A 27,409-nucleotide genomic window follows, 5' to 3' on the forward strand; every position below is an offset into this window, starting at 1 on the left:
AAGCAGCGGCCAGATCCGAGTCTGCGCAGTAACGACGAATCAGGAAAACGGAGCTTAGTATGAAAAAGCGACTGAACAAGCTACAACAACCTGTTGATAAAAAACCCCTGCAGCCCCGTTTGCTGCTAAAAGGTGGAAATGAGAGCCGTGCTGGCATGGAGAGAAACTGTTCGTGATCAGTGGTGAGAGTTTAGATGTTTTACGTTTACGCTGTGAAGCTAGGCCTGGAGCTGGGATGTAACGCTAGGTGGTTAGCAACGGCCGTTGCTATGTAAACTAGTGTTAGCCCGCTACGTTAGCTAGCATTAGCCACACAGCAAGTTGATTTCATAAACGACAGGAATACTAATTATGGTGTATATTTCGAATATGTATGTAAAATATTGGTCCTGTCATAAGTGAAGAATGTCACCCTTCTTTTGCTACACAATGTAACGTTTGGTCGGAGCTAATGCTAACATTAAGCTAGCTAGCTGTCGTTAAGAGCCATGTCTTCGTTGTTGCTGCACATCATTGCTTGCTGCTTTCATTTAGGGAGTTACTAAGTTATAGAACGCTATGTATACCTCTGTCAGTCCAAGAGGACAGATTTTTCTGCACAGTCGTAATTTTGTTTGCTTCGTCAAACTCAATGTTTATACATTAATATTAATAAACAGCATTAATAGGACTACAGCTATGTTAAGGGGTCCTCCTCTGGACCACCTCCTTTTCTGACATACTGCTTTTTCCACATTTGTGAAGCTGGAATCTAGTGAATGTTTGTCCTCTTTCCTTAATAAATAACTTACACAATGTTTATGGACTAAGCGATTCATTGAGTAACTGTTTCATCATTATCCTCTTTTGAAGTGTTTATGATCTTGCCTTCAAGCCAGATGGCAGTCAGCTCATCATTGCTGCAGGCCTTCGCGTCCTGGTAAGGCTTTGCTGTTTTCTTTGGCCAAGGCTCACATGTATGTAAAGAATCCATGCATTGTTATTACAGTACATTGACTGTATTGTATTTTTGTTGCAGGTTTATGACACGGCAGATGGAGTTTTGATCCAGCCTTTAAAAGGACACAAAGACATAGTGTACTGTGTGGCCTACGCTAAAGATGGTACGCAGCTGGCTCTCCATTTGTGCACAATGTTTCCCTTTGTCTGTCATCAGTGTTATCTTAGTAACTACTGCATTTCTTTGCAGGGAAAAGGTTTGCCTCAGGGTCAGCAGACAAAAGCATCATCATCTGGACGTCTAAACTAGAGGGTATTTTAAAATATACGTAAGTGTCACTTTTGCTTATCCTGTCAATATTAAGGCGTTTTCTGCAGAGTATATTCCTCAATCTCTTGTTTTTTTTCATGTGTTTATTTGTAGTCATAATGACTCTATTCAGTGCGTTGCCTATAACCCTGTTACTCACCGGCTTGCCTCCTGCTCCTCTGGTGACTTCGGTGAGTGCACCATGAATCTGAGTCTATACTGAACTTTATAATCTTGTACACAATATGCTTTAAATATTTTTGAAAAATTGCCCCCATGGGCTCAGGACATCTTTTGCATTTTTAGGCCTGTGGTCCCCGGAGCAAAAATCTGTTAACAAACATAAAGTCAGCAGCAAAATAACATGTTGTGGGTAAGTGAAGTCTTTAGTTGAAACTGTCTCCAACACTGTAATATGACATGTTTATCTTGAAGAATTTCATTTGATTGAAGGTGGACAAACGATGGCCAGTACCTTGCCCTTGGCATGATGAATGGAGTGGTGAGCATTCGGAACAAGAATGGAGAGGAGAAGGTCAAGATAGAGCGTCCAGGAGGCTCATCGTCTCCTATCTGGTCTATAGCATGGAACCCCTCAAAGTTAGTCTTTCTTAATTATTGCAGTATAAGATTGTAGAAAAAACAAAGTGGTAATTTGTTAAATATACTATCCATACACGCTGCTCCGATTTAAGTTACGATGAGAGTGCATTGCATTTTAAGTGGATAGCTTGTGTAAGGCCAGCAGGTGGCAGTGGCCAGCCAGAAAATTGTTCCTCTTGTTCTGCTAGGGGCTCAGTGTCTTGCCCAGGGACAATTTGACAGGATGAATTCTTTGCAGCACAAGGGCTTAGATGGATAGATACATAGGCTTACTGTATGTGACAATAATAGAGATTAACACATGCAACAGATATTTGCTGAGAAGAGAAACATTGTAAAGCTAAAAGCTTTCCATTCTTGGGGGAAAATGCTTGACCATACGTCACCGTGATAACACTGTCACCATTACCTAAACAACCAAAGCCCCGTCAGTACAGTGTGTTGACAGGAGTACTTAGGCCTAAAGTCATTTTTGTTGTATTTTCACAGGGATGAGCACAATGACATTCTGGCTGTGGCAGACTGGGGTCAGAAGCTGTCCTTCTATCAGCTCAGTGGAAAGCAGGTGAATATCACAGATCCATGCAAGAGAAGTTCTGAGTCCCAAATTACCTTATGGTATGCCAAAGTAAAACCAACATGGCGACTTGGCAGTGTACACATACATATACATACATATTTACTGAGACTTGCACGTGCAATATGTTCTAATAAAACAAAGCTTTCTCCTCTCCAGCTTCAAACTGTTTAAAAGGGCATTTAGATGACTAAATATAGGCAGCCTCATTAAAGAGAAAGATCAGAAGACTAATAGAAACACTATTAGCTCACTGTGTGTTTTATCACTTGCTGTAGCAATAATAAACAAGAATACTTGAGGCTGCCTATCTCTCCAAAATATATGGGATTGGAAACACTTTGCTGAGTTTAAGACCTGTGTTTCCTGTTGTAATCAGACTGTCAGGGTCTATTGAAACCATAACAGCACATTGGAAGTGATCCTGCTATGCTTTAATAGCCCCCTCACTGTCCCTCCTTCCTCTTAAATTCCCCGTGGGCAATACCGTAATTATAGACAAATATGCACTGTTCATTACTCTGCCGTTATGCCTTAGGCTCATATATTGTCATTGGCCTATTTATCTATTTAAGTGAACATTCTGTTTTGATTACGACGCCAGGAATTGTTCGCAATGAAAGAAAATAACTATGGATTGTAAGGCAGCTTTTTTCCCAGAGTGACGAGAAACAGATGCAAGGGTCGGGGAACTATTATAGCATTGTGCAAATGGACTTTGAAGTCTAATACAATAGACACTATTTAAACCATAGAAACACTTTTTTTCTGTATCTTTCCATCAGACACTCAAAGGGATGGCTGGACGTACTGTGGACTTTGATGTGTGTCAGCTCAGAAAGTGGGAATTGTTGGCCCATGCCCCTGGGCAATAAATATGTGAACTACTCGTTGTATTCTTGATTTAATGCCCACTTCTCTCTTTGTCTCTCTCAGATTGGAAAAGACAGGACTCTCACCTATGACCCTTGTTGCGTCAGCTATTTCTCCAAGGGCGAGTACATAGTCATGGGCGGCTCTGATAAACAGGCCTCCCTCTACACCAAAGATGGTGTGCGGCTCGGCACCATCGGAGAGCAGAACGCCTGGGTGTGGACATGCCGGGTTAAGCCTGACTCCAACTTTGTGGTGGGTTCGCAGCTAATGACCTCATGCGTCCAGAGAAGTTATCCCAACCCTTAAATAATAGTGTGTGTGTCAGAGTGAGAGGAGTGCGAAAATGCAAAACACTGATAAAGCTCAGACATGAGTGTCAGTCTGCATTTGAATTTTCTTCATCTCATTGCATGGCGCCTTTTAAGGTTCACAGATACACCAATCATTTGATTTTAAAGTAACACTTTAACAGCTTTTTCTTTCACCATATTTAACTGAAAGTGACGAGGCACACAAGAGCGAATTGGTTGCTGGCGGATTCTCTCAGTTTTAGTGTGTTGAGGCTTTAACAACAGGAACACTTTCCCACTCTCACAGTCTTTTATTAGAGGTGTTAATAGGATGTACTGCTACATTGTTATCTCTTATGTAGGTGTTGGGCTGCCAGGACGGGACTGTTGCCTGCTACCAACTTATCTTCAGTACAGTTCATGGCCTCTACAAGGATCGCTATGCCTACAGAGACAGCATGACTGATGTCATCGTCCAGCACCTCATCACTGAACAAAAAGGTGCACTTTTGCTGTAGTAACACAATGTTGAGTTTCTAATAGAGGACATATTGTAATGTAATACACTCCACTAGGATTACATTCTAATTAGTATTAAATTAGTAACTTTTTACACATACAAGGAAAAGCAGCATGACAGCATATCTGGGATTGAACAGTCATCCATGAGACGACTCGGCCAACAGGATGCATTGGCAGATAACTCAACTGTCCTCACCCTCCTCATATGTCGGCTCTCTCCCTTCATTTCCTTCTTTCCCCAGTGAGGATCAAGTGTCATGAGCTGGTGAAGAAGATCGCCATCTACAGAAACCGTCTTGCTATCCAGCTGCCCGAGAAGATCCGCATCTATGAGCTCTATTCAGATGACTCCTCAGACATGCACTACCGGCCTAAGGAGAAAATTAGCCGGAAGTTTGAATGCAACTTGCTGGTGGTCTGCTCCCAGCATATCATCCTCTGCCAGGTCAGAAGAGATAAATATTCCTGTAGTCATCGTGCAGTGTAATGCTCATAAAAACAAAGCACCCAAAACACTCATTTTAATTTTCAAACTTAAAATGTATTGCTGGCACCTACCAAGGCGTGTTTGTGTTCTGGGTCATTACTCACATGAGACAAACAGTTGTCCTTCACTTGTGCATGTCAGACTTAATTCTACTGACCTGCAGTGACACTCTTGTTCTTTGTAAATTACACTAATGCACACTTGACAGATTGCGCAAGAGGCTGCAGAGACACTTGAGCACTATTAACATGATGGAAGAAGAGTGATTCAGTGTTTAACCATTCAGTACTTTCCCAAACAGCCCAGAGAAAAATGATAATATCATGAAAGTGCTGGCTTCCCAGATGTTTCTGCCTAGTTTGCAAAAGGCTCCAGCTGTGCATGTGCTCTGCAGGCTCTGTCTCTCTCCCCTCCTCAACCCTCTTCAAGCTGGATAAAGCAAGACAGTTGAATGAAGGGGAAGAACCACAGTCTGTTGAACCAGTGGATGTCCCTCGGGGTTCCTCTCTCCTTCTTGTCTCTAAGTGTTTGACAGAGGCTGGTAGGGAGGAGATGCAGCCATAACACAGAGGTTATTTCCCTTTAAATCTGTCTGTGTGTGACAGAGGTGCTTCAGATCTCTCTCTAACAGCCGTGCTTGTGTTTCAGCTTTTAGACCATATAAATGGGCTGTGCCCGTATGGAATGTGTATGTCTGTGTCACATCAAATCATTGTTTATCTTTATGGCATTGCTTTCTGACACTGAGCCACACTTTGTAAGGTTTAAAAGAACAATGTGCTACGGTTTGTTGGACGTTTACGACCGTGTCTGAACGTAAAGGGTGAGATTAACAGTCTGTGAAATAATAAAAACAGGATCATTTGGTCATTCTGAAGCAGTCAGTCTTTCATGTGTTATATTGTGGTCTCAATTTTCTCACTCTGCTCTTGTGCAGGAGAAGAGGCTCCAGTGCCTGTCCTTCACCAGTGTCAGGGAAAAAGAATGGGTGATGGAGTCTCTAATTCGCTACATCAAAGTGATCGGTGGTCCGCCAGGCAGAGAGGGCCTGCTAGTGGGGTTAAAAAATGGAGCTGTGAGTATTTTGAGAAAATACATTCCCACATTAAGTCACCTTAGAAATGGCACTCCTGCTCAGGAGTCAGTGGTCCAGGAATCTGAACATGAAAGAAACTGCTTTCTCCTTGAAAAAGATGAGATTCAGTTATTATTGGGATGGGACTGCAGGTCACAACACACGTTCCTTATAGTGTTTATGTTTATTGAGATACCTAGCATTAGTCCTGACACTGCATTTTCTTTTTTTTTGTGATGCAGATCCTTAAGATATTTGTTGACAACCCGTTTCCCATCACGTTGCTGAAGCTGTCAACGTCAGTGCGTTGCCTGGACATGAGCGCCTCCCGCAATAAGCTGGCTGTGGTGGATGAGCACAACACACTCCTGGTCTACGACATCAACAGTAAAGAACTGCTTTTTCAGGTCAGTGGAGAGGCTTAAGGGCAAGGTGGGGGAACCGAACTTGGCAGAGTTTAAAATACATTTCAGAGGTGCAGTGAGATGGAATAAAATAGAAACATGCATGTATGTGTGATTATTCGCATTAGGTATAGGTTCACATCTTGCTCATGTACTCCTGCCTGGTCTGTGTTCTCCAGTCACCTCTAGACCTTATATTCCTGCTAACCTTCTTTACCTCCCTCTTTTCTTTTACTTTCGCTGTAGGAGCCTAATGCTAACAGCGTGGCCTGGAACACCCAGTGTGAGGACATGCTGTGCTTCTCTGGCAACGGCTACCTTAACATCAAAGCTAGTAACTTTCCTGTGCACCAGCAGAAGATGCAGGGCTTCATGGTTGGCTACAACGGCTCAAAGATCTTCTGTCTCCACGTCTATTCCATGTCTGCTGTGGAGGTGCCTCAGGTGTGTAGTATATTGTCGGCCGGCCTGGAGTCTGGAGGTACCATGTGGTGATAATGTAGAAATGGTGGCACGCCATTGCCACATGTTGGTGTATCTTAAATATCGTGATATTCAGTTGTATGAAAAAATATGTATATGGTCTGCTTTTCTATCAGTTTGTGAGAATAATGTGGTGAAGATATGATTTATTGGTGGTCCTCTTCTTCTTTTTTGATTAGTTTGCTTTCACACTGTAAAATGTGTAAGTCTTTATGATGAAGGTGTTTTTGCTCTCTCTAGTCAGCACCCATGTACCAGTACCTGGAGAGGAAGATGTTTAAGGAGGCCTATCAGATCGCCTGTCTGGGTGTGACAGACAGTGACTGGAGGGATTTAGCCACAGAGGCCCTGGAGGGACTTGACTTTGACACCGCCAAGAAGGCCAGTCAGACACACACAAATCGTTCTGATCATCGGCCCACTTACTTTACTACTTGCATCATGACAGAATAATAAAAACGTACAAATAGCGGCAACAGTGTGACAATACCTTTGCCTAGTCTTAGGCTTCAACATCTGAAAACACTCACAAACAAATTACAGCACATACATCATTACCCAGGTATCTAAATATAAACATAAGCAATGTTCAAATGGTATTTTTGATCTGATTTTAAGAAGCTGGTACTGCAAAGAAAACACAACACCAGGAGAGGCCATCCCTGAAATTCTAAGTTGCCTTATCCCATTTTCAGGCCTTCATTAGGATCAGAGACCTGCGCTACCTGGAGCTCATCAACAGCATCGAGGTAACACCTACTCTTCAGAAAGGGGAAGAAATCATTCAACACTGTGCAATGCCAAGTTCACATCTTTTGTTAGCTGATTTCTGCTCTGACCAGAGCTGACATCATCAATGTTAGACAAGGCTCGGTGGGAGACCGGGCCAGTCACAACAATTAATGGGAATGATACATTTAATTGCCAGGCTTTGCCCTGGGCTACACACTCACACAGGGGAGGAACCTGTATCCTGAATGACCTTATCTGGTCCAGTCCACACATGCATTCAAGCAAATACACACAGCGAAGGACACACACATTCCTTGATTGTATGCATGCAGAGCGGAGGAAAGTCCTTTTCAAGTTGGCCAGCTCCTGCAGAAACTATCTGCTGTTCTCTCTTTTGAAAAGGGGAAATGTCCCTCTATTAAAGTGGACTTCATTTAGTGATATGAAAGTAGTATTTGCACACTGATTTCTCTCTGCCCGATGGTCAAAGAGTTTAGTGTGGGTTCAAAAGTGAGGCTGATTGCATCCAGCAAGCCAATAGTTTTTACTGCCTTTGATGTTGTTGACTCAATGTGTGTGTGAACACATGCATAACAGTTGTGTGTGAATGTGTGTACATGCATGTGAGTGTTTATCTCTGCACACATGCCAGTGTTTGTGTTGACTGATTTGCAGGAGAGGAAGAAGCGGGGTGAGAACGACAATGAGCTGTTCCTGGCAGACGTCTATGCCTACCAGGGGAAATTCCATGAGGCAGCCAAGCTTTACAAACGCACTGGCCACGAATCCAGAGCCCTGAGCATGTACACTGACCTGCGCATGTTTGAGTACGCCAAGGTGATTAAATCATCCATTGACAAAAACTACACATATGCATGTACAACATACCTTGGTATCAATACGGACAGAATGACCTGGAAAGCAGTGCATGTTTTAGGAGTGTAGAACATGTGTTTTTCTTCATTATGTGCGGTTATGCCAAGTTGGGGCCCTGCACTGTGTTCAACCGATCCCCCTTTACCGTCTGTCTTTCATCTCCTCATATATCACTGGAATCTCCACATATATCATCTGATCAGTATACACACACACACACCGTGCTTTTGTACACATACCCCTGTGTAAGACAGAGGTAACTTACACACATGTTGCAGTTGTAAATGGAGCACAAATGAAGAGAAGTAAGGCGAGCGTCTGCTTTTACATGAATACAATGATGAGGAGGTCAGTCGGAGTTGAGACAAATTCATGCTTTATTATGTTTACATGTGGGGGGACACTTTGATCATCAGCATTACATTCACATTGCCGGGGCAGATGACACAGCCATGACTCGTCCATGTATATTTGTGTGCGCATGTGTATCAGATTGTATGTGTGTTTGATGTGGCTGCTGTATATTTATGTGGCTGTGTGGCCATCTGGTCCTACAGGCTGTTTGTTTTAGGTAGGAAGGACACCGGAGGGAAAGGCCCTCTAGCAGCCTGCTGTTTTTGTGACTCTCCTCCTGTCTCGGCCTTGACCAACATGGTGCTGACTGTCTGAACTGGACATCTCTTGCTCTCATTCCCGAGTAGTATTAGGATTCCAGTTGAAAAGTTACCTTTGGTATTTTAATAAGTTTGCAACTGTCTGTCTTTCCTGCAGGATTTTGTTGGAGCGACAGACCCTAAGAGCTCTCGGATCCTGATGACCAAGCAGGCAGACTGGGCTAAGAGCAGCAAGGAGCCCCGGGCAGCAGCAGAGATGTACCTGTCAGCAGGAGAACATCTCAAAGCTATAGACATTATAGGCGAACACGGCTGGGCAGACATGTAGGTGTCAGTCACTGTGTGAAACCCTCTAGATCAGCTTTTCACCATAAGATAAGCGTTTATTCTTGTTTAACCTTTTCTAAACCGCCTTTTTGGATTTGTGTGCATGATTTCCCCAAACCTGTGTCCATAATGTGTGTCCATCCTTGAATATAGTAAACATGCACATTTTCTAATTCATAACTGAACAAATGATGGTTAGAAATGTTCACACTCGTGCCTCACTGTCCTAATTTTACTGTCAGTGGTGGAGCTGTCTCTGACTTTGTAGGTTACAACACACAAATTGAATACTCTACTGGAATTTTGTTTTTATTTCAAGTAGGGAAGTGTAGCTAGCTCGGGGCAGAGAGTGGGCAAAATACCAGGAGTCAGATTTAAACCCTGAACTCCAGGTTTGAATCTGATACACTCAAGTTGCTTCAACCATTGCAGACTCCTGATTTGATGCTTTGCAGATTTAAGTCACTGCAAAAGTATGTGCTGCTTATTGTTACTTTATTTGGATGTTAGACCCTCGCCATGTTTGACAATAGAAAGTTGTTGTCAGATTCTTCAGTTCAGAAGTTAACGTTTCGAAATGAAAAATCTTTGCGTTTTCCTAGATTTCTGGATTTTTCAGTGAGCGGGAAAAAGTAGATGCAAGTTAAAGAATTTTAACAAAGTCACTAAACTTGTTTTCTGGAAAAACCATATCTGACATGAATTGTCTTAAAACATGTCTGGAGGGATCTATAACTTTCAATCTTTGTTGCATACTTAGTAGCACAAGGCAGCAATAAAATAGTAAATATCCAGAACATGTGTCCCTCTGTCAGATTATCAGTATTAACGAGTATATTTGACATGTTTATGGTTGCTAAGAAAGTACATAGGGAATGATTGCCTTTCGAGCATGCACTGATACATGGGTAGTAGGCAGTAGGCACGTGGAGTGTGAGTGTGTGTTGTTGAAACCAGGCAAACTGATAAGCAGTCTGTGGTGGTCATATCAGAACTCCCCACTGACTCCATCTGACCTATTGTCTGCATGCTGTAAGCCTCCTGTGGAGCTACCAGTTGGTCAGCACAGCTGAGTACAACTGAACAGAGTCAGGGCTCTTTAACCTGAATCTGATACAGCTAGTGACCCTGGCTGGTTCATATTCTTTTTGGGGTCATGAGCATAGTTTGATGCAACGGACCCCCCTGCGTAAGGGTTTATCCGCACTGGCCCTGTCTGTGTGCGCTCATTCCTCCTGTCTCCTCTCATGCAGGCTGATCGACATCGCTCGCAAGTTGGACAAGGCTGAGCGCGAACCGCTGGCAAAGTGTGCGTTCTACTTGACGAAGCTGAAGCACCATGGCTATGCCTCAGAGACTTATTCCAAGATGGGAGACTTGCAGGCTCTGGTGCAGCTGCATGTGGAAACACGGCACTGGGAAGAGGTCTGACACACTTATGTACACGGGAGACGCACCTGTTCTGCTCATCATGGCTTATATATAGTGTCCTGAGACAATCACATAAATATAAAGTGAGCCCTATAGGACTGTGCTAAATAAACTGCTGTGGTACTCAGAATCCAATATCATAAACCACTCGGCCTGTTCACATTTTGCAGGGGTCTCCAGAAAAGTATAATGCATTTGTTAAAGTAACCACAGCAGAACGCAAACAATAAGACAATGCATCCGCCTAATTTCCTCACGCACCGATAAACTTAAACCACGCGCACACTCCAGAGCTAATCATCCAGCTTTGGATTTCTCTGAATCCATGCCCACACGATGATTAGAGAGCGAGAAGCACAAAACACTCTACTGCACCGAAAGAGTATCCGCTTAAAGCTCCATTCTGCTTCCAATCAAATTCCTCCATCAGAGTGGATCACGCTGCTCAGACAAGACGAAAATATTGCATTTCTTTAATCCATCTGCAGTCTTTAATCGAGTTAAAGGCGTTACACAGATGCACGTTGGCGATTTGCATGCTGAAACAGAAGAGCCAAAAACAGAACATCAAATCATGAACACGCGGTTCTGCTGTGGTGTCTGGGGAAGACTCCCTGGATATTTATTTGATCCTCAGAGAGCAAAAAAAAAAAAAAGAAGGAGCAGAGGTTGAGAACAGTTAGCTTTATGTGCTTCACTGGGGGAGGTGGACACCAAGACAGGACAGAACCCAGACTAGAGTTACAGCACAGGCCATATGGATGCTATTCACTGCACTGTTCTAAAACAAAGTATTTCTTTACATGACTTTGGGCTCACAGGTCTGGAGCACACACACACACACACGCACACACACACACACCCTTTCTCTCTTTTACTGTATAGTATGACTGGTGTGTGTTTCTTGGCTCAGGTTTTGCTACAGGACATTTAGATTAATCAGTCACTGTGACAGGCAAATATATGTCCACAGGGCACTACAGCAGCCCTTTATATCCTGTCATTCAAACAGGATAAGAGCTGCAGTTGTAGTTCTAATAGAGTGTGAAATCAACTTAGCTCATACACTTTCCTTTGTACTCCGCTAATTAATAATGCTGTAGCCATGTTTTTACAGGAAATAATGTGTGTTTCTCTGAATAATGTGTGGTAACACGTATGTCCCTAATCAACTGCAGTTCAGCCATAATTACCGTGGGCAGCGTTACGCTCGTCTATATATGCTGCGGTCTGGAGGGACTTATACATCGTTATGTCGACTGGTCATATATGCTGTACTACAAGTCTGTTCTTTGCTCTCACCTGTTCCTTTCTCAGGCCTTCTCTTTGCTGGAGAAGCACCCCCAGTTCAAAAATGACGTCTTTGTGCCTTATGCCCAGTGGTTGGCTGAGAACGACCGCTTTGAAGAGGCGCAAAAAGGTGAGTTTGCATCATCGCCAGGGCTACACCTTCACATTGAGTAAGCCTGTACAGGTTGCTCCAAATGTATGCAGTCATTCTGTTTTTGCAGGGTTATTTCAGTGAACATTAAAGTCTACAGCCTCAGCCAATGTTTACATATGGAAGTGATAAAGCCTGGCCAGCTCTGGACGCAGACATTTTTCACTACTTCCTTAAGATTCTCCCTATCCACTGTAAAACATGATCCTCTTTGCTGGAGCAGAGCAGAGCAGAGCTGGGCTGCCTGTTAACTGAATGACATGCATGCATGCCTCTAATCACCAGTACTACAAGCGGCTCTGATGATGATTACCAACTGTAACCATAGTTATAATCAGCTCATAGATTTATAATTATGATCTCAGCAGGCATATTTCCTCTTCTACATAATCTTCCCCTGCCTGTCTCGACATGACTGAACAGGCCTGATTGTATTGGAGCTTGCTTACAGTAATGCATTTTGCTGATCGGGTGTATTTAAGTCAGGCGGTGACGCAGTATTTTGTTACCAGTGATTGTAGCTGAGATTCCAGCTCGTCTCCTGCCCACTGCATTGGTTCGTCTCAATGACAGCTTTAGAAATGGTTAAAGCTAGACTCAATTGGCTGGATACATATGTTGGGGGGGGGCAAATGTAGCTCAGTTGTTTCCAGAAAGGGGGTTCTGGACCTCCAGAGGTCCATCACTGTGGGTCTGCAGCATATTCACCACCACCAAAAGGCCTTGTGCCTGTTTTTTCGTTTTTCACATTTCCCATGTTTTTAGTTTGGAGCTCTCTTTTCACAGTTGTCATGGTTCTCAGTTCCATTCGTTCAAATCCTTGAAAAGCGAATCGCTCTAAATTCTTGTCGTGGACTGAAAAAGGCAATTCACCTCTGTAAATGAAAAGCAGACAAAGTTTCATCAATGTCATGCTATGAACCTGATTTGCCCGATTTCTGCTAAAAACATGTTCAGTGCTGAGATCACAGTTGAGGACATTATTATATTTACTTGCACGGTAAAGTGTATTTTTTGGGTTTTGGAGCTTTGACCTGAAAACCACTGTTGTCAGCTTGTGTTTTGGGTTTCTGTAAGGGGAAAGCGGGTGTGCGCACCTTCCTTACATTAACCAGCAGCAGCTGAATGTGTTTTTATCCAGTTGGGTAGACTGATAAATATTTGCCACTAATACGTCCTGACCCCGGCGGTGGTTGCAGGGGCAGGGTCACTGCTGGGGTCGACTCCCTAAAGCTGCCTCTAATTACCCTCTGATAGGAACAAGAAGAATAGTGCTCATGTTTATCACAGCTTTAAAGGCAAAGTGCTTTGGTGTTTGATGTTCAGGAGAAACCCTGTTTGGAAAAGGCTTATGCTAGTTATTACATGTAAAGAAACTAAGAAAAGTTTGCCTTGTAGCCATGAAGTACAAATCGATGTTGGCATTTAGTCACTTTTATATGCCTTTTTTTTTTTTTTTTTTTTTTTTTTTTTTTTTTGGCACACTGAAATTCTGCAGTTTGAGATGTATGTGAGTATAGACACAATGCATTGCACAATTGCACATACGACATGAGAGGCATTGAAGCTTAACTAAAAGAAACACTTTTTTTTTTTTTTACCAAAGTGGGAAGTACAGTGTAAAAACCGATGACAACTTAGCGCCAAAGATGTCACCAGGAACTAATTAAATAAAGCAGGATGTCTTGGATTGACACTTAAAATCCAGCATTGCTTCAAGACTAGGCAGTTTTTTAAGGGCACAACATCATCCATCCATCACCACTTTCTTTCTTTCTTTCTTTCTTTCTTTCTTTCTTTCTTTCTTTCTTTCTTTAGCATTTCACAAGGCAGGGCGACAGAATGAAGCCGTGAAAGTCCTGGAGCAGCTTACCCACAATGCAGTGGTGGAGAACAGGTTCAACGACGCAGGGTACTATTACTGGATGCTGTCAATGCAGTGTCTGGACATCGCCAGAGGTGAGACCCATCGCCTTTGCATTGGAAGGAAGGGCAGTTGTTTTTTACCGCTAATCTCAATGGATGTATTTGTTCTTACTAACCTCTTGTTACGTCTGTGTTTGTCTGAGTCAGAAAGTGAAGACCAGTGGGATGAAATGCTGAAGAAGTTTGAGCGTTTCCAGCATCTTGCTGCGCTCTACCATGTCTATCACTCCATTCAGCGCTACACGGTGAGAACATGCTGCTGACGTCAACACTAATCTTTCATAGCCAGACCAGACAAAAGTGGGAGGAGGCCTTAGAAATCACGAAGCAGCCACATGATTGGCTGTCAAATTGAAAAAACCCTGGAAATAGTACCTACAGTGTGGTTAGATTTCTCTTTGGATACAAACACATTCATGGTACTTCTATCCGTTTTCACGTGAAGTGTACTGACAGCCCCTCTGTGTTTCTGCCCACTTTGTAATCAAATTTCACTCTCACATTTCTTCAGACCGCTCTGAGTTTGACAAGGCGGAGGCCTGGCTCTGTGAGATTATGTCAATCTGAAAAAAGAGACTCCGGGTAAAGGAGAAATTAATACATGCACAGAGGTTGTTGGGTAAAGTGAACAAAAGAGAGTCGAGTGTTGAGACCACTGTAAGGAATTTAATCAGCTTGGACTACTTGGGAACCACTATTATTACACGTTTTAGCTCATGTTCTGCTTAAAAGTTGCCTGACTGAGAATTTGGACGTGCTACACATAACTGCTCGTAGTGAAAGATAAGCCCTTTATGCAGCAGTCCAAATGATTCACTTCATGAAACCTCCCTGACCCCTGTCCCCATGGTAACCAGCTGCTTGATTGATCATGATGACTACAGGTCTTCTCCAAGCCCCCAGTCCTAACCTACTTACAAACAAGCAAATCCTGGTTATGAGCACTATACGGGTGACCTGGCCTGTGTCAGTGTCCTGAGTTTGTTGTTTCAGCTTTCTGCTCGGTGTGGTCACACCCCTGCATCAGTGAGGCATCGCTGTGATCCAGACCAGAGCAGGAAACCTCTATATCTCACTTTAACTCTCAGGGGCAGCCACTACAGATTTGAACTATCAACTTTTGGGATAAGGCGCTGTTAGTGACTGCTTTAGCAAATTCTTCTTTCCCTTTCAGAGCACTGCGAGGTGGGACGAGGCACTCAGGGTTAGGCTGCTTTTAGACCAGGCTTAAAGAGGAAAAAATTAAGTAGGGGAGTGGGAGAGATGGAGCTTTTAAAAAATGTAAAACCCACATTTTTTTTTTTATCAGATTTCTCTCGTTTTATAATCCCTTAACCTTCCATAACTCATTTTCTAACTGTTTGGATTTTCAGGATGAGCCTTTCAGTTCCCACATGCCAGACACGCTCTTCAACATCTGCAGATTCCTGCTGAACAACCTCACCAAGGACATGCCACCAGGCATTTCGAAAGTGTATCCTTCCATTTGAGAAAGTAGACCGCACATAGACATCAAGCAAATATATTTAGAATCAAGTATTGTGGGGGCCCTATTTCTCCCTGGAAAACTCTCGAGACCAAACACGGCAATCTGTAATCCAGACTGGAAGAGACAATGATGATAAAGTGGTGGAAAAGATAGAAGGAGAGAGAAAACGGAAGAGTTGGCGCCACTGCGGAAACTATGCTGCTGCTGAGAGAAATAAAAGGGGTGATGATGGGGAGGAGGAGACGGTGCCAGCAAGAGGCTCATTCTCCATTATCTAAACAAATGCTTTGATTACGGAACTTTGTGCATACGTGTACATACATAAATACGCTAAACAATGTGCTTTAATTTGAAGAAATATACACACGAAGCCCCCTCACACCCGCCGCCACACACAGCGGAGGGAGAGAGTGAGGGAGGAAAGCCCAGCCTTTGAGGAGGGAATCGGGCTGAGCAGCTGGGATCCTCTGTGGCCGAACTGAGGTGCTCCAAAAACCATGAGCTCAGATTTTACAGACTTAGCGGGGCTGTGTCGGACTGGGTCAGTTAAACACAGTGTCACAGCAACGATGCACTAAACAAGTTAAACAACGGGAGGACACGCATTTATCAACAGCCGCGGCCGTGGAACAGAACTGGGTCTGTGGGAGGAGCTGGAGAGTAGCTGAGTGGAGAGGAATGGAGAGCAGTGGTGTTAAGTTGTAGGTGATGGAGGAGTGCCAGCGTAGAGCTGTTTGCAGCTGCAACTCATTGACCTGTCATTGCCACTCTCAGAGCTGCTGGCCGAACAGTCTGTTTCCATATAAATACAAATAAGCAACAATTTCCTCAACTCAAACACAGAAAACAGCCACACAAGCCTGCAGAAGCACTCACACAAGCACACAAACATTCTTATCAAGGTATTACTTTCAGGGCATTTAGCCAATGTTTCCGGCTCGGCACGGCTGTTGTTGTACTCATTAAGAGACATGAGGGAATATACCATTGTACCTATTTATAAAAGCACACAAGTGTAAATTTTTCCACATAAAAAGCAACTAATTTTGAATAAGACACCTTGAAATCAATATCCCAATGAAACTATACTTACACTGCCAACTGCTCCTACAGTAGTTTTCCTTGACCTGATTATTAGTAACACCTTGTGTACTTTGGCCAAGCAGAGTCGAAAGCTGGGTGCATATAAACTTGCCAGGTATTGCTACGAGAAGCTCCAGGAGCTGTACATTCCCTCCCGCTTCCAGGAGTCCATAGAACTGGACAGCCTCACCATTCGCGCCAAGCCGTTTCACGACAGCGAGGTGCGTTTACATGCTGCTATATTTAACTGTTTATCGATGCTCTCTGAATAATAGAGGAGCTACCTCTGCCCCGTGTCCTTGAACGTATAGGTTAAACTTCCATGTTTCCTGTAGGACCTAATGGAGGGCATGATGTGCTACCGCTGCTCCACCCACAACCCCCTGCTGAACAACCAGGGGAGTGTGTGCATCAACTGCAGGCAGCCTTTCATCTACTCAGCTTCATCATACGGTCAGTGACACGCAAACAGGTTGTGTGCGGTGTTGGAACAGAGAGGAGTCCATTTGTGTCTTTAATGTAGCGTGTCTGCTTGTGTACAGAGGTGTTGCCTCTGGTGCAGTTCTACCTGGAGGAGGGCATCAGTGATGAAGAGGCGGTGTCTCTGATTGACCTAGAAGTTCCTCACGCGGATCAGAGGGATGCACGCTGGCACGATATGGACAATGGTGGTATCCTTAAATGCAGAAATAAACAATCCATAAATGGATGCTGAGTAAAACATTCAATTGACAACTGTACAAAAACATTGTATTTAATGTTTTACTTCATTAACTTCATTGATTTTTTGAAATATATGCTTAGTCTGAATTTGATGCAGCAACACATTTCAAACTAGTTGGTACAGGAGCAACTAAAGACTGGGAAAGAGGTGGAACGCTCCAAAAACACCTGTTTGGAACATTCCACAGGTAAACAGGTTGATTGGTAACAGGTGATAGTATCATGATTGGGTATGAAAGGGGCTTCCTGGAAAGGCTCAGTTGTTCACATGCAAGGATGGAGCGAGAGCAAGGTCCACCGCCATGATCGTTTAAAGGATATTACTACATGGGCTCAGGAACACTTCATAAAACCGTTGTTGGCCGACACAGTTCGTTTGCAAATGATTGCATTCTGTTTTTATTTAACTGGTACACAGCGTCCCAGTTTTTTGTGCAACCAGGGTTGTGTTTACTCCTCACCCTGCTGGTCTTGAGAGACTGTATCCCTGCCCTAAAACACAGCACGTCTCTTAGAAATGAAGCACGTGACTCCCCTCCGCCTTGTGACAGTTCTAAGAAGCTGTTTAGTCGGCGTTGGCCTCGATTCTGTGCTGGTGGGTAAGCTGTCAGAGCTAAGTCATCTTAGCTCTTGAGCTAATAGGGTTAGCGAGGCTCTCCTGTCTCATCTTAATGACACTAACCCTCCAAGAGCCGTAGCCACAGCCCTAGTGCAGGGATTAACCTGCATTAGCCGGCAGACACTCAAGGGCACCGAGGTCTGCTCTGTTCCTCCAGAGCCACGACGTGACTGACAGGCACGACTGATTGGCATTTTAAACACTCTCACATTTAGAATAGTCTCTGTAGAATAGTCTTTTAGAATAGCTCTTCCTGTTTTAAAAACACAGAACCACAGAAAGCACACATATCATGTGAAATCAGTGTTGAAATGTGTGAAATGTTTGCACTTCTTGAGTTATTTGTCCTGAATTAACACCGATCAGAGCTGCAGGCTTTGAGGATGGATGATGGCTTGGATGACGTTGAGGAAAACCCATTTACAGCCAAAATGAGCTTTGAGGTAAGAAAGGACAGATGAGGCGATTAATATTCCACCAACTGGACAAACCAGCTGGACAGGGTGAAAGGACGGCGTCCATAATAGAATGCGGATGTGTTCATGTGTCTGTCCAAACAGCAGGGGGGCTCGAACTTTGTCCCAGTCAAGGTGAGTCGCTCGGTGCTGCGCTCCATGAGCCGGAGGGACGTCCTGATCAAACGCTGGCCCAGGCCGCTCAAATGGGAATACTTCCGCTCCCTGCTGCCCGATGTGAGCATCACCATGTGCCCCACCTGCTTCAAGGTACAGCGTTTATAAGGCACACAGTGCGTATAGCCTGGTGTGGACCACAGACAAAGCTTACCTGCCTTTCTTTCTTTCACTCACACTGTTTTAGGTGTCTTTCTTTTCTGCCACGTTCACCGTCCTTTATAGACAATATTTCGCATCTGTTTATTCTGGGCTGTTCTAATAACCTTTGTATTTCCTCGTAGATGTTTCACAGTGAGGATTATGAGCTCCTGGTGCTTCAACACAACTGCTGTCCTTACTGTCGCAGACCCATCGATGAGCCAAATTGATCTACTTAAAACTAGAGCAGCTATTTTAAACATTTCACTTTTTGTACCCTCAAGCTAATCTTTCCGCCCTTTGTGTTTTCTGGCATGTCGTCATTGTTCTCTTGCAGTGCGATGTTGTCGGCACTGTATCAGCCATAGACATCTGTTGTCATGTGAATTGTGTTACGCGCTATTCCTCGAGCTCCCCTTCGAGGGCAGTAATACCTGTAGTGTTTGTGTGTTTGTCATTATCGAGGGTAAGAAAAGTGCACCATCAGCCAATCAGCCCGACTGGATTATTAGGATCAGATTACCTTGGGCTGTCACTGACTGCATCACCACTTTAAAGGGAACATGGGTGTACAGTGTAAAAAAAAAAAAAAACTCTAATGACACATTTATTTAAAAAACACTGTTTTAAGCTAATAGATATTTCTTATTGTCGAACGTTATTATTCACAAAGAGCAGATACGTCTGCAAACAAGTGCATTCCACGAGTTTATATACCGAATACTGTGTTTCCTAACAGTACAGGACATCTGGTGTGTAATCCTGAGAATGTATTTTTTATATTGTTACAAGGGGAAAAACAAGCATTTTCAATAAAATATTTTGGTATTTTTTGTGACAGTGGGTTTTCTTTATGACGTTAGAAAGGCAACTTGAGTAATATTGAACTCTCTTGCAGATTGAACTTTAGAATTTGTGTCCATGAAGGAGAGAGCTGGAGGGAGAGTGCATGCTATGAGCGGTATGCCCCACTGCTTCTGATTACACTTAAGGCTATGAGTTGAGCTTTGCATTATGCAGTGGTTGGGGATTAGGCTTTCACTGATGCAAATAAGTTGGATTGCTCAAGAAATTTCATTTGTAGTTTGTCCACTCTCAACGGTTTAAATCACCAACAGGCTTTTTTCCCCACTTTGCCTTTCCTCCCACTCTCTACTCATCTTATTCTAATGATGCATTGATGCACGTGACGGTAATGATGGGGTTCGGACGGCCGCGGCTGCAACCTCTCACCTTGAAAATACTTAACATACCGCGTAGCTGTTTCTGGAGACTTCTCCTGTAATGCTTTATATGTGTGTGTGCGGGTGTGAATTTGAGAGAGAGGGAGACTGAGATTGAGTGTCTTAATTCCATCTCTGCTAACACTTTGCTCCATGCACGGCCCTAATCCGACCGGCCTGTTAAAAGGTGCCGCAGCACTTCAGGGGGCTGCAGAGAACGTCTTACTTCCACAAGATCCGTCCCTCCAGCCATCCTCTCGTTCCCATTTGCACTACAGCCGCACAACAAGACTCCCTCAAAGTATTTCATTCTGAGAAGAGGCACAGACTGTCTTTATTCGGTGTCAAGGTCTCAGAGGAAGAAAAAAAAACCCATCACCAACTGCAGTCATGAATGGCACAGAAGGACCCAACTTTTATGTCCCCATGACTAACAAGTCTGGGTTGGTTCGCAGCCCATTTGAGCACCCTCAGTACTACCTGGCTGAGCCCTGGAAGTACTCTCTTTTGGCTGCGTACATGCTGTTCCTCATCATCACTGCCTTCCCCATCAACTTCCTCACCCTCTATGTCACCATCAAACACAAAAAGCTACGGACCCCTCTGAACTACATTCTGCTCAACCTGGCGGTGGCCGACCTCTTCATGGTCACGGGGGGCTTCACGGTCACCCTCTATACAGCCCTGCATGGATACTTCATCTTAGGCGTCACCGGCTGCAACATTGAAGGATTCTTCGCCACCTTAGGAGGTAAGAGTTGGGGATGTGTGATTGTTTATAAATTTAGCTTGTGTGTTTCATTTAGATTTTGTGTGTCACTTTCATTATTGACAATATGTTACAGCACATTGTTTTGAGAAAAGTTGGTTAGTGTGAATACTTGAGATCTTAAAATATCTGAATGATTATAAGTAAAAGCAAAAGTGCAAATGTTGTGTTTAAATTTAAGCCTGCTTTATTTTATGTCTCAGGAGAGATTGGTCTCTGGTCTCTGGTGGTTTTGGCTATTGAACGCTACATTGTGGTCTGTAAGCCAATGACCAACTTCCGCTTTGGGGAGAAACATGCGATCGCCGGGCTGGGATTCACATGGGTGATGGCTCTGACGTGTGCTGCTCCTCCTCTGCTTGGATGGTCCCGGTACTGTATGTTTCAGTGTGCACGCTGTACTTGCCAGGTGTTGAAAATCATCCAAATATTGTTCTGATCATTTGCACACTAAAACTCCTCAGAGATGATCTTCATTTACTGGCAGCACATAGTCTCAAAGCCGCATGTGTAGCATCAGACACTGAGTGTGATGGTGTTGATGGAAATTCTTTGATTATTGTTATGTGTGTGGATGCAGGTACATCCCAGAGGGAATGCAGTGTTCCTGTGGGATTGACTACTACACTCCCAAGCCTGAGATCAACAACGCCTCATTTGTCATCTATATGTTTGTCCTCCATTTCTGTATCCCCCTCTTCATCATTTTCTTCTGCTACAGTCGCCTACTCTGCACTGTGCGAGCGGTAAGAGCACCACTGCCAGATGCAATATTAATAATAAGGATGTGATACCTTGTTTATCCCTGTAGAGAATTTTTTCTTTTTCTATCTTTGGGGAGGTTAGCAGCATCACAGAGCAGAGTCTCTGGAGATGTGAGGGATTTAATGGCTCAAGGACACTTCAGGAGGGCAGATCTTTGCCAAAATGGCAGCTTATACCCAGGTCCTCCAGCTGGAGGGCAGTCTGCCCGCTCACTGTGTCATCCTGATGCCCTCATTAATAATAGTATAACAGCATTGATAATGTATTAGCAATCATAAATAGTAAAAAAAAAAACAAAAAAAAACGAATACACAAAGTTATCAATACAACTATAACCGATCTTTTTCAACAATCAGTGGCGTAACGTAGCTAAGGACATTTACTCAAGTTACTAGATTGCAAATTAAGATTTTTGCAAACAAAACACAAGTTAAATTACCCAACAATACTGTGTTTACAAGAACAGCAGAAACGATTAGGCAATCAGTCCGTAGGCAGAAAATTAATTGTTTTGATCATCATCTTTTTTAATACATTTCACCAGCTTCACTAATAGGAAGGTTTGCTGCTTTTACCTTTAATCTTTTCAATTTAATTTTAATCATTTTGAGGTTTCTACTATCTGTTGGACAAAATTAGCATGATGAAGCATTATGAAGGTGTCACTGGGTTGTGCCTAATTGTGACAGCATAGTTGCTGTCCAACTACAACAGTAAAATCCTGCTTTTACAGAAATGCATGACAAATAATAATCTGATATAGTACTTTTTTTAGTACTTTTATTCATTTATTTATTTATTTTTGTTACATTTTGCTAATCATTCATCATTGTAGTCATCATTTTACTTGTGGTGGAGTATTTTTACAGTGTGGTTTGAGTACCGCTTCCACCACTCCTAACAACGTACGAAAGCTTAGCATCGAACGGCAGATGGACAAAGTTAGCCACTAGCGGGTGAACACAGTGGTACTTTTACCAGCTAAAAAAAATGGATATTTCCCAGAGTTGTTGGTGCAGGCCTGACCTCACTTTTGTGGCTCTTATGTGTTAGCATACAGAGCTAACAGTTACCTCTGTGACCCAAACGTATGCTAACACGTTAGAGGCACAAATTGGAGATGGTGGAGACACAAAACAGAGCTAAAAGAGAGTGAATGTTGAACCTTAGTGAATGTTGAACCTTAGTTAAGCGACTGTTAGCTAAGATGTCAGCAATATCGTCTTAAAAGGTGATGATACGTCAATATTGTGATCATGGCTTGTTTCTGCTGCCCCACAGTGGCCAAAACAGTTACTGCAGGTTCAAATCTGATAAAGCACTTCCCGCTAAATATGTAATTTGACATATAAATTACATATTTGCATATATAATTGAAGAGTTTGACTTGATAATGAAAAATAAGCTTCATAGGTTTTTTTTTACTGCTGTGTTTGATACCATTACAGATGTAAACAAACCTTGAGACCGTGAGAAAACATGATTAATTAACTGTCGATTTCACTGTTTTCTAGTGTTAGTCTATTGATTAAAAAAACAATCAGCCAGTTTGCTTAACACTGTGTTCTTCAATTTGGTGAAGGGCTGGAGCCTTTTGTTTACACTTGGATCATAGATTAGTCCTTCAATAAGTTAATAACCTGCTTGTGTCTGTGCTCAGGCTGCAGCTCAGCAGCAGGAGTCTGAAACCACCCAGAGAGCGGAGAAAGAGGTCACACGTATGGTTATTGTCATGGTGATCTCCTTCCTGGTGTGCTGGGTGCCCTATGCCAGCGTGGCTTGGTACATCTTTGCCAATCAGGGAACAGAGTTTGGACCAGTTTTCATGACTGCTCCGGCCTTCTTCGCCAAGAGTGCTGCGCTGTACAACCCGGTCATCTACATTCTGCTAAACAGACAGGTACGTGGAGCAAACATCCAGGATTTTCTGATCATATTAGATTGATTCAGTTACATAAAACTTGATTTCAGCATCTCTGGAAGCAGAACACTACATGTTCTCATAGAAATGTGAAGCAATCAGATGCAAACATCTACATAATAAACATGATACATAAATACAGTTGCATACATAAATCTTAATTTAACTGGAATCCAGCCAGATGAATCAATTAATGTAACTGAATTAACAATCCTTCACTGATAATCTATTAAGTGTGAACCAGTCACATGAAGTCATTGATCGTTTGTTAATGGTCAGCAACAGGAATTCATGATTCATCCTGCTTTAATTCATGCTTTTAATCTTCACAAGTCATGGATTAGTTAAGCATGACTTTAAAGATCATCCTCCAGATACGTTTTAAGATGGATAGAAAACACTGGACATGCATTGGAGGCTTCAAGTTTCCACATCGCACTTGTGCAAAGTTGAACATTGGACCAAAAATGCTCATTGGCCCACCTTATCAAAAACAGTTTTTCAATGAGGACAGATGAACTTTCCACTTTGAGCAGATGAATGTAAAAACAGCCTTTTAGTGTCAAACTCTGCACATACATCATTCTGCACAGTGAAGCTCCAATGTTCAACTCTAAGAACAAGAAGGGAAAAAAAAACAAAAAACGTTTTTTTGAGTGGAGGGAGACTTGATTTGGATGATGAAACTTACCCTTACAATACAGTGTTAACAATAAGGCATAATAAGATGATGAAATAAAATGGCTTGTTGAGGATTAAATCATCTCTTTGGGTTGTGTTTTTTTTAGATTTTTCCATACATGTGTATTTCTATGCTCATGCTGCTTAATTTCTACTCTTTGGCTCAATTAAGTCTCATCTTATTTACATATGTGATAGTACTTCTGTAGGTTTAGTAGCAGCCTTTTAAATGCAAGACTTTTACTTGTAATGGAGTATTTGAAACGAATCCCTTGGCACTTGATTGAAGGATGTGAATGCTTCTTTGTATCGTGTTCTGTGATTCTGATGCTCGTTTTCCTTTTGGCCTCCAGTTCAGAAACTGCATGATCACCACAGTGTGCTGTGGAAAAAACCCGTTTGGAGACGATGAGGCCGCCGCTGCTGTCTCCAAAACCCAGACTTCATCCGTTTCCTCCAGCCAGGTGGCCCCCGCTTGACCTGTACCCCCTCCCCCCTCCCCTTCAGTGTCCCATCTGTCCCGGCACACCTAGGGACCCACCACCGCCAAGCAGCACTGCGTTCTATCGGCCAATCCTCTTGACTTACCTCTCCATGTGTCTTCACTGTAGTGGCACAATTGCACCTTTGGTGGGTCTGACATACTCAAGAGCCAGCATGTGTATTTTCAATCCATTTAATCATGGAAAGTGTTCAGCTGGCTTCACAGAGTTTAACCCGGCATCAAGGGGCTGCTGTCCGTGTGATGATCCAACTGAACACATTCCAAGCTCCCCACAACCCAAAGCACATAATAGGTGAAAATGTAATTCAGCAAACCACAGCGCATGATTCTATCAGCACCCATTCAAATCACTGTTGCAGCTATATATCCCCAAAATACGCTTTACACAATCCATTTTATGAATACTTAGGTGAAATTAGTCATGAATATTGATAATTAGATATCTCAGATCAGTTTTGAAGGCATCAGATGGGGCTGTCCTCTGGTCTGTCCGTCTTTACTCTGGTCTTTATGGTGACAAAGCTGAGATTGTTAGTTTGCTTTTGGCATCAACTGAGACATGAGTGTAAACAGATGGACCTGAAAAGAGCCTCTGCAGGGAGAAGGCGCCTCCTGCGAGAGAGAGAGAGAGAGAGAGAGAGAGAGAGAGTGTGTGTGTGTGTGTGTGTGTGTGTGCGTGCGTGCGTGGAGGTTTATGTGTTTGAATGGATGTCAGAATGTCAGTGTGTGCATTAAAGGGATATTATTTTTGTTGGTTGTGTAAAGACTAGGATCTTGTGGAAGTTGTTCTGTGTGTCCTGCAATAAAAACAAAGCTAAATGTCTGCATGGCTTTTCCTTTACTTGCTTTTTCATGAGAACTTTTACAAGACTTTCGAGAGACGTTCCAGATGCTTGTTTGCAGGCTTTTGGGTGGCAGGCCAAGATCTTAATGGTTTTCAAATGTTTAATTCTGCCATGCTATGTAATGCATGTAGAAATGAAACACTCTGAGACCTCATGCAATAAACATTATCATCATTGGACACGTTAAAATCCTAAATACTGTAATTTATTTCACAAACTCTGACAAGTCATTTGGCATCACAAATACAGTCTCTCCTCAGATTATATTGAGCTCACGTTTTTTTGTTTTTTTTTTCTTTTCGCATGAATGTAAATTTCCCTCTTAAATTGGTCAGAATCCAACATGAAATTCATTCGTTTACAAGCACACTGATCAACACTTCTATACTGATGCAGCTCTTCCCAGTGAACTACATTACATCTGATTTCATAAATTTCAATCATTTATATTCCTCCCTCCACTCCTCCTCAACCCATCATCAACCTGCAAAGCACACTGAGACGTACTGTTCAAAGCACCGATGGGCGTCCGTCGCCCATCTTCACCAGTCACACCTGAGAACGCTGCAGGCTTTAGGAGATGAGAGAAGTCTATCGTGGTCCTTCCTACTCAAGAACAGGCCACTTGAAAGCATTATAACACATCTATAAATATTGCTATGGACATTATAATACAGTACAGTGCATCATTGGCTCGATCCCTTAAGAAAAGGGTTCAGTGCGTTAAGATTGCCACCAGGGCTTACTCTAGGTCCCAGTAACTGTAAAGACATCCAGAAAAAGCCTCATCTCCAAGCTCCTACACCTTCCCTCTAAAGCGGAGCTGAGCCAGACTGCAATTCTGTCCGAGTCTTAGGGAAAGATTTGGGAAAGTTGCTCGGCGTTCCCACGTCAGAGGAGGAACACCTCGCAAAATGTATGACGCTTCAGAGGCAGGTTTAAGTCCTTCGCTCTGCCGCTTTTCACGCCTTTACAGTCTGTGGGAGCAATAATGACACTTACGAAGGCTAACTCCTTAGTGGCCGACATTCCCAAGAAACTATGTAGGTAGGAGAAAGGCAGCTGTCAGCAGGAGAAAGAGACGGCGAGTAGAAAAGACACTGGCAGGTTCAGGCCTCACTGCAGCACTCGTAGATGTTGTCCTCCACAAGGGCAATGACCTGCTCGAACTTGTGGTGCAGCTGAGTGCGCCGTGCGGTGGGGTTAGACTCCAGAGCGCTCACCACCTGAAGGAAAAACACAAACAAAGATGACTTTCAGTGGCTGTCGATGCATTCATGCATCTATCTGGGGAGGAAATCAGCCACCTGCCTGGACATAGAAAGCTGAACGGGAAAAAAGGGAAGGCAGCAGAGGAACAACTGAAGTGCTTCTGCCTCTTCTCCAGCCTGCACGCATGCCTCCACACCACAAAAGCTCTTTGCTCTTCACATATTTACAAAACCCACATCTGCTCTGTTATTCATGCCCAATAGTTGTCACTGTGTCAGTGGGATTTATGGGCTCTTAGCGGCACTGTGCTACCAGGCAGAGCGAACCGAGCTGGGGCGAGAGAATAGGCAATCAGGGGCCATTCACAGAGCTCTGTGAATCACAGTCTAAGCCCCTGGCCCACGTCAGTACAGTAGCATGACAGAGGAGAGCAGCTAAACGGTATTATCATGAGGGTGCTCCATTAAGGCACAGTCACCACTGACTAAGCCTCTCCTGAGAATAGACACAGCAGTAGAGAAACATGAGGGAGGACAGCAAGGGCTTGAAGAGGGCTAGTTCAAAGAGAAACAGGAGATATGGAGCAGCAACTTAACGTCATTAAACTGATAGGGGTGGCGGATAAAGAGAAGGCAAACAGCACGCTGTTTGCTTTAAGTGAGAGGTACATGTGGGCTGGAAGGGAGGACACGCTGAAGTAAGAAAGTAGTTATTCAGTGCAGATATTTGAGACCATTGAGATGCAGGTTGTGAGGTTGTTTACAGTGTGCCACATCTTTCAACATGCACGCGATCTTCCACGCTGATACGTCACGCTCGGACGCCCCTCTGTGAAACTTAAAACTGCAAAAGAGGTCGACCGAGGCCTCGTGACTGCAGCGAGGGGCC

General features: G+C 43.4%; 3 protein-coding genes across 3 annotated transcripts in view; 2 read left to right on the forward strand and 1 right to left on the reverse strand.

Annotated features, from left to right (window-relative positions):
- The first annotated feature begins 7 nt into the window (after positions 1-7).
- Positions 8-19,433, forward strand: ift122 (intraflagellar transport 122 homolog (Chlamydomonas)). The gene is made up of 29 exons (XM_076741199.1): positions 8-182; positions 853-919; positions 1,019-1,103; positions 1,190-1,268; positions 1,364-1,440; positions 1,556-1,622; positions 1,703-1,849; positions 2,342-2,417; positions 3,366-3,557; positions 3,958-4,096; positions 4,360-4,562; positions 5,542-5,679; positions 5,922-6,086; positions 6,330-6,527; positions 6,807-6,947; positions 7,262-7,315; positions 7,974-8,135; positions 8,946-9,112; positions 10,369-10,540; positions 11,864-11,966; positions 13,806-13,946; positions 14,061-14,158; positions 15,287-15,387; positions 16,541-16,706; positions 16,821-16,938; positions 17,028-17,156; positions 18,194-18,270; positions 18,388-18,552; positions 18,744-19,433. Exons 1-29 carry the CDS (start codon positions 139-141, stop codon positions 18,828-18,830), a joined length of 3,558 nt encoding a protein of 1,185 aa, XP_076597314.1. The 5' UTR covers positions 8-138; the 3' UTR covers positions 18,831-19,433.
- Positions 19,434-20,095: 662 nt separating this feature from the next.
- Positions 20,096-25,505, forward strand: exorh (extra-ocular rhodopsin). The gene is made up of 5 exons (XM_076740537.1): positions 20,096-20,574; positions 20,796-20,964; positions 21,173-21,338; positions 23,018-23,257; positions 24,313-25,505. Exons 1-5 carry the CDS (start codon positions 20,214-20,216, stop codon positions 24,436-24,438), a joined length of 1,062 nt encoding a protein of 353 aa, XP_076596652.1. The 5' UTR covers positions 20,096-20,213; the 3' UTR covers positions 24,439-25,505.
- plxnd1 (plexin D1) overlaps positions 25,493-27,409 on the reverse strand; it is a 65,830-nt gene continuing 63,913 nt past the window's right edge. The window contains exon 36 of the mRNA XM_076740536.1: positions 25,493-26,535. Within this exon, the coding sequence (XP_076596651.1) occupies positions 26,419-26,535 (117 nt within the window). The 3' untranslated portion in view covers positions 25,493-26,418. The remainder of the gene's footprint in view (positions 26,536-27,409) is intronic.

This window comes from Chaetodon auriga, chromosome 10 (genome assembly GCF_051107435.1).
Source record: "Chaetodon auriga isolate fChaAug3 chromosome 10, fChaAug3.hap1, whole genome shotgun sequence".
Classification (NCBI taxonomy): domain Eukaryota; kingdom Metazoa; phylum Chordata; class Actinopteri; order Chaetodontiformes; family Chaetodontidae; genus Chaetodon; species Chaetodon auriga.

What these genes read in the sequence shown, in the direction of transcription:
- ift122 (XM_076741199.1), top strand. Translation starts at nt 139, where the DNA reads ATGAGAGCCGTGCTGGCATGGAGAGAAACTGTTCGTGATCAGTG. An exon ending in GAAACTGTTCGTGATCAGTG is followed by an intron (nt 183 to 852) that starts GTGAGAGTTTAG and finishes CCTCTTTTGAAG; the next exon opens with TGTTTATGATCTTGCCTTCA. An exon ending in AGCCTGACTCCAACTTTGTG is followed by an intron (nt 3,558 to 3,957) that starts GTGGGTTCGCAG and finishes TCTCTTATGTAG; the next exon opens with GTGTTGGGCTGCCAGGACGG.
- exorh (XM_076740537.1), top strand. Translation starts at nt 20,214, where the DNA reads ATGAATGGCACAGAAGGACCCAACTTTTATGTCCCCATGACTAACAAG. An exon ending in ATTCTTCGCCACCTTAGGAG is followed by an intron (nt 20,575 to 20,795) that starts GTAAGAGTTGGG and finishes TTTATGTCTCAG; the next exon opens with GAGAGATTGGTCTCTGGTCT. An exon ending in TACTCTGCACTGTGCGAGCG is followed by an intron (nt 21,339 to 23,017) that starts GTAAGAGCACCA and finishes GTCTGTGCTCAG; the next exon opens with GCTGCAGCTCAGCAGCAGGA.